This window comes from Cynara cardunculus, assembly GCF_001531365.2.
Source record: "Cynara cardunculus var. scolymus isolate 2C chromosome LG 12, CcrdV1, whole genome shotgun sequence".
Lineage (NCBI taxonomy): Eukaryota > Viridiplantae > Streptophyta > Magnoliopsida > Asterales > Asteraceae > Cynara > Cynara cardunculus.
In genome coordinates this window covers 34,417,536-34,421,986 of record NC_037539.1, presented here as the reverse complement: position 1 = coordinate 34,421,986, position 4,451 = coordinate 34,417,536, and the positions used below count along the sequence as shown (strand labels likewise).

The 4,451-nt window shown below is 34.2% G+C and overlaps 2 protein-coding genes across 2 annotated transcripts in view; one reads left to right on the top strand and one right to left on the bottom strand.

The window, feature by feature from the left end:
• Window positions 1–1,017: 1,017 nt before the first annotated feature.
• LOC112523241 (CASP-like protein 2B1) lies at window positions 1,018–2,997 on the top strand. Its single transcript, XM_025132763.1, has 3 exons — window positions 1,018–1,352; window positions 1,670–1,802; window positions 2,533–2,997. The coding sequence occupies exons 1-3, from the start codon at window positions 1,129–1,131 to the stop codon at window positions 2,785–2,787; spliced, it is 612 nt and encodes a 203-aa protein (XP_024988531.1). The 5' UTR covers window positions 1,018–1,128; the 3' UTR covers window positions 2,788–2,997.
• A 461-nt stretch (window positions 2,998–3,458) lies between these two features.
• Window positions 3,459–4,451, bottom strand: part of LOC112523850 — a 1,511-nt gene continuing 518 nt past the window's right edge. The window contains exon 2 of the mRNA XM_025133524.1: window positions 3,459–4,214. Within this exon, the coding sequence (XP_024989292.1) occupies window positions 3,459–4,214 (756 nt within the window). The remainder of the gene's footprint in view (window positions 4,215–4,451) is intronic.

Genomic DNA, 4,451 nt, shown 5'->3' with positions numbered 1-4,451 from the left:
AGAATACAAAAAATAAATGTTTATATAGGAAATAAAGGTGTCATTAATAAGAGATAGGAGTGCTATTAATCTTCTCGTATATATATAACTATGAATTTTTTATTATAATATTAATATATAAAATGGAAGTCAAGTTTGAAAACCTTTATCTTTTTTGTGTTTTATTGTTGGATCGTGCATACAAAAATATTTATGTTTTACACTTACACGTCAACTTCATATTTTGTTGTATATATTTTTGATACTTTTAATTAGGGGTGCTCATGTTTGGGTTGATCGGGTTGAAGACATTTGATCAACTCAACTCAATGTTTGCGGTTTGAAAAATCTTAACCCAACCCAACTCAACCCAATTGAAAGTACAATCCAACCCAACCCAAACCATACGGGTTGGTCAGGTTAGTCGGGTTGGTCGGGTTGATACTTTGGTATATTAAAATATTTTTCTAACATTGAATATGTTATTTCTCTACTCATAATTTATTTTTCATCATCAACTATTTGATACAACTTATCCATACTTCTTACGTATATCACATTCAATTAATTTTTTCAATTTACGTATATATGTTTAAAATACAGAATATATATACGAATGAGTTATATAGAGATGTGAATAGATTGAAAATATGTGTATATGAAGAGCGTACGTGATACTGTGATTGTCTAATGCATATATTAATAAAAATTCAACAATCATATTAAATCCAAGAAATAAAAGAATATAGGGTTCATCGGGTTGGATTGAGTTAAAATAATAGTAACCCAATACATACGATTTGAAAATTTTATAACTTGATTAGACATTGGGTTGCTTCGAGTTGAGTTATTTCACGTTAGGTTGAATTGGGTTCATCGGGTTGGTCGAGTTTTTGAGCCCATGGTATTAATTCAATCCATAAATAGAATCACCAATAAAATAAAATAAAAAAGTAAAGGAAAATGTTAAAAAAGGTATTAGGCTGGCTACTTAAATGATGGGATATTGAGGTGTATCCTTTCCACATTCCCTTTTGTGGCTGTGACATTTATCCTCCTCCTCCTCCTCTTCTCCACCACCACCACCTCCTCCAAAATAAGCTTGTGGTGAGCTAAGCACATACTACAATCACAAGTGGTTGAGTAAATATGAGTTACTTGGGTGTTGGTGTAAGTCCTGGGAATGTTCCAGTCTATCATTGCACCGATTTGAAGGTGGTTGATCGGAGGGTAAGGCTTGCTGAGTTGATACTAAGGGCAGTTGTCTGTGTTCTTGCTCTTGTTGCAGTTGTTCTTGTTGCTACTGATTCACAGGTCCAAGAGATCTTTACCATCCAGAAAAAAGCCAAATTTACAGACATGAAAGCTCTTGTGTAAGTCCATTTTTTTACATAGAAAAGTTGTAATTGTTTTTGCATAACTTTGCTCCACATTTGTCTTGAACGACGATGTTTAATTATACAACAAAATTGGTTTTATACGACATCTAAACTTATAAAATAGTTAAATATTTAATAGTAACAAATGTCCAATCAATTCATTTGATTTGTTTGGTTCTATAATGTGTAAAAGTGGTGTATTAGGACACTTAGAGATTGTTGGGTTCTTGTAAACCTAGTTTGGTTGCTGTGATGATTGTCTTGCTTGATCAAAAGTTGAAATTAAAGATATGGGTTTGATTTATATGTAGGTTTTTGGTGATAGTGAATGGGATAGCTGCATCTTATTCACTGGTGCAAACGTTAAGATGTGGAGTGAGTATGATTAGGGGAAGTGTGCTCTTGAACAAGTCGTTGGCTTGGCTAATTCTTTCCGGTGATCAGGTATATATGGTTCGAGTCCGTTTCATGCATGTGCATCTTCATGGCATGTGGTGTATTTGTAGGGTTGTACGTTGTGCAGTGTAAGTTGTTCCTTGTATTGTAACCTATGCAGGCCACCGCCACCTACCACTGTTGTGTATTGATTGTTTTCATGTGAAATACATAAGTGGAGGAGGTGAATTCTGATAGATTGGATATCTACCTCTCTTCTGTATTAATTGTGGTCATTTACCATCCAATTTATTTCGAGCTGTTCGTCTGACATGTGGTCGGTCGTTCGGTCATCATATCAGCAAAGATGCCATTTTTCAAATCAAAATCAAAATAATTCCCTCACTTGTATTATTATATATATATATATATATATATATATATACACACATCTTCTTCTCAATAATCGGTAAACAAGGGTAGAAATTTAATGTGGATTCATATATGATTACTGAAATTAATCGGTTATTCTTACGTCCTTACTCTTTTCACCTTTGTTAATATATATATATATATATATATATATATATATATCAATTAATATGGATTCATATATGCATTTTCATATATAAATAATTGGTAAAAATATGGGTTCCTATATAAATTTTTAAATGAATTAGTTATTCTTATGTTGTTAGGCTTTTTACCTATCTTAATTGAAATATATATATATATATATATATATATATATATTGGCATGGGAGTATATCCATTGATTTTGTGATCTCGGGTATCGCAGCTTATGGCTTACGTGATGTTAGCGGGACTCGGGGCTGCGTTACAATCAGCGATCTTTGCGAAATTTTCAGAACCGGAGCTGCAGTGGATGAAGGTCTGCGATATGTATGGGAAATTCTGCAACCAAGGTGGAGAAGGAATAGCAAGCTCGGTGATTGCTTGGTTGGGCATGGTGATGGTCTCGGGCATATCAGCTTTTAGCCTGTTCCGGTTGTATGGTGAAAATAAGGGAACCAAAACTAGTGCAGGGTGGTAATAAGGTTCGGCTAGGGGCCGGTCATGTCCGGTGTACGTACTTGAGTCTGGAGTTGAGGCTCTTTGTGACTAGTATGGAGAATGTATAGGGTTTAGAAGTAAAAGGTATCTTAAAAATGAAGATTGTAACTTATATTCTTCTGCATATGGACAAAAGAATAAGACTGGATTTTGTATTATATATAGTTATGCGCCCGTTTGAAATAAGTATAGTAGGAAAAATGACTATTTGATCAATGTTGAAGTTGATTTTTCTTAATAAACTATCATTTAAGGGGCAGTTTACTCAACTACTTACCCAGTAAGCAGGGATGGACCTAGAAAATTTTCCATACGGTGGCACCATATAATTAATATAATATAATATACATTTAAAAATAATTACATATGGTTTTTATGGTACCGATAAACAACTCCTAAACTTGTACCCGACGCGTTTTCATCTTTTGAAAACGTTCAATATATACCCAAAAATAATTACAAAAAGTATGTTGAGAAACAACTCCTAAATTTGTCATCGGCGTGTCTTCATCTTTTAGAAACGATCAATGACATCTTCATTTTTAACATTACTAAGGGCTTCCTTTTCAATGGCGCAAATGAGGGCAGAATTCAAAAAATATCACCAATTCGATTACGTAAATCTGTCTTGACAAGCTTCATCGTCGAAAATTATCTTTCAACCGTAGCAGTTGCAACAGGCAAAACCAGTGTCAGTTTCAATAACCGGTAGACTAAAGGATGAGAAAGATGCTTTCTTGTTGCCACCATTAATCTGGCGAGGTCGGCAATACCATTTAAGTTGGCAAATCTGACATCATTATAAACAGAATGATAGTACATATCAAGTTCATGCTCAAGAATGATCCTTTCCTTGTCTTCAAAATCTCGGGGATACATCTGACTCAACTTCAATAGGCTTGATTTGTTAAACTGAGAAAACGAATTGCGTGGATTCAAAGCCGCCATATTTTGAAGCAAGTCGGTGCTTATCTCACGAAAACGATCACCAAACTCTCGGATCTGCATATCCAAAACAGTGTTGAATATATCATAGTTATAATAATGTTGATTGGTAATGTTCATCTTTTTCCTTGAATTTCTTGTATTAACATAAGCTTCAGCCATATCCAACTTCACAATCTTATGTTTATCACAAAAAGAGTAGCATTTCTCCAAAACTTGATCAAACCCATTTTCCATCAACATTTGTAATTGACCTTTGGTTGTTCCTATCAAATCAATAGCTTCCAAGATGTCTTCATCTTTCCTTTGAAGAGCTTGAGACAATGAATTTGTTAATCCTAAGATCGTTGATATCAAGTGCATATAAAACACAAATTCAGATGWCTTTAAGTATGATAAAAGACCTCTTGCTTGAAGCCGACTAGCTCCATTATCACCATCATCTTCGACATATTCAAGCACCTGTATAACCTCTGGAAACAAAGCAATCAAACTCATAATTGTTTTAAGATGAGAATTCCATCGTATATCTCCAGCTCGGACAAGGGAAATCTCTTGGTCTAACCCCTTACCAGTCTCAATTTCGTTATTTCCAATTTCTTCTTGAATTCTCTCTTTGTGACTTTCTCGTAGCATATCTTTTCGTTTGCAAGAAGAGTTTACAACAGTAACAACCAAAGCAAGCAAATCAAAGAAGTC

Excerpts from the sequence above, each read along its gene's own strand:
- LOC112523241 (XM_025132763.1), top strand. The coding sequence starts at position 1,129 with ATGAGTTACTTGGGTGTTGGTGTAAGTCCTGGGAATGTTCCAGTCTAT. Across the intron at positions 1,353-1,669 it reads ACAGACATGAAAGCTCTTGT|GTTTTTGGTGATAGTGAATG; the intron begins GTAAGTCCATTT and ends ATTTATATGTAG. Across the intron at positions 1,803-2,532 it reads TAATTCTTTCCGGTGATCAG|CTTATGGCTTACGTGATGTT; the intron begins GTATATATGGTT and ends CGGGTATCGCAG.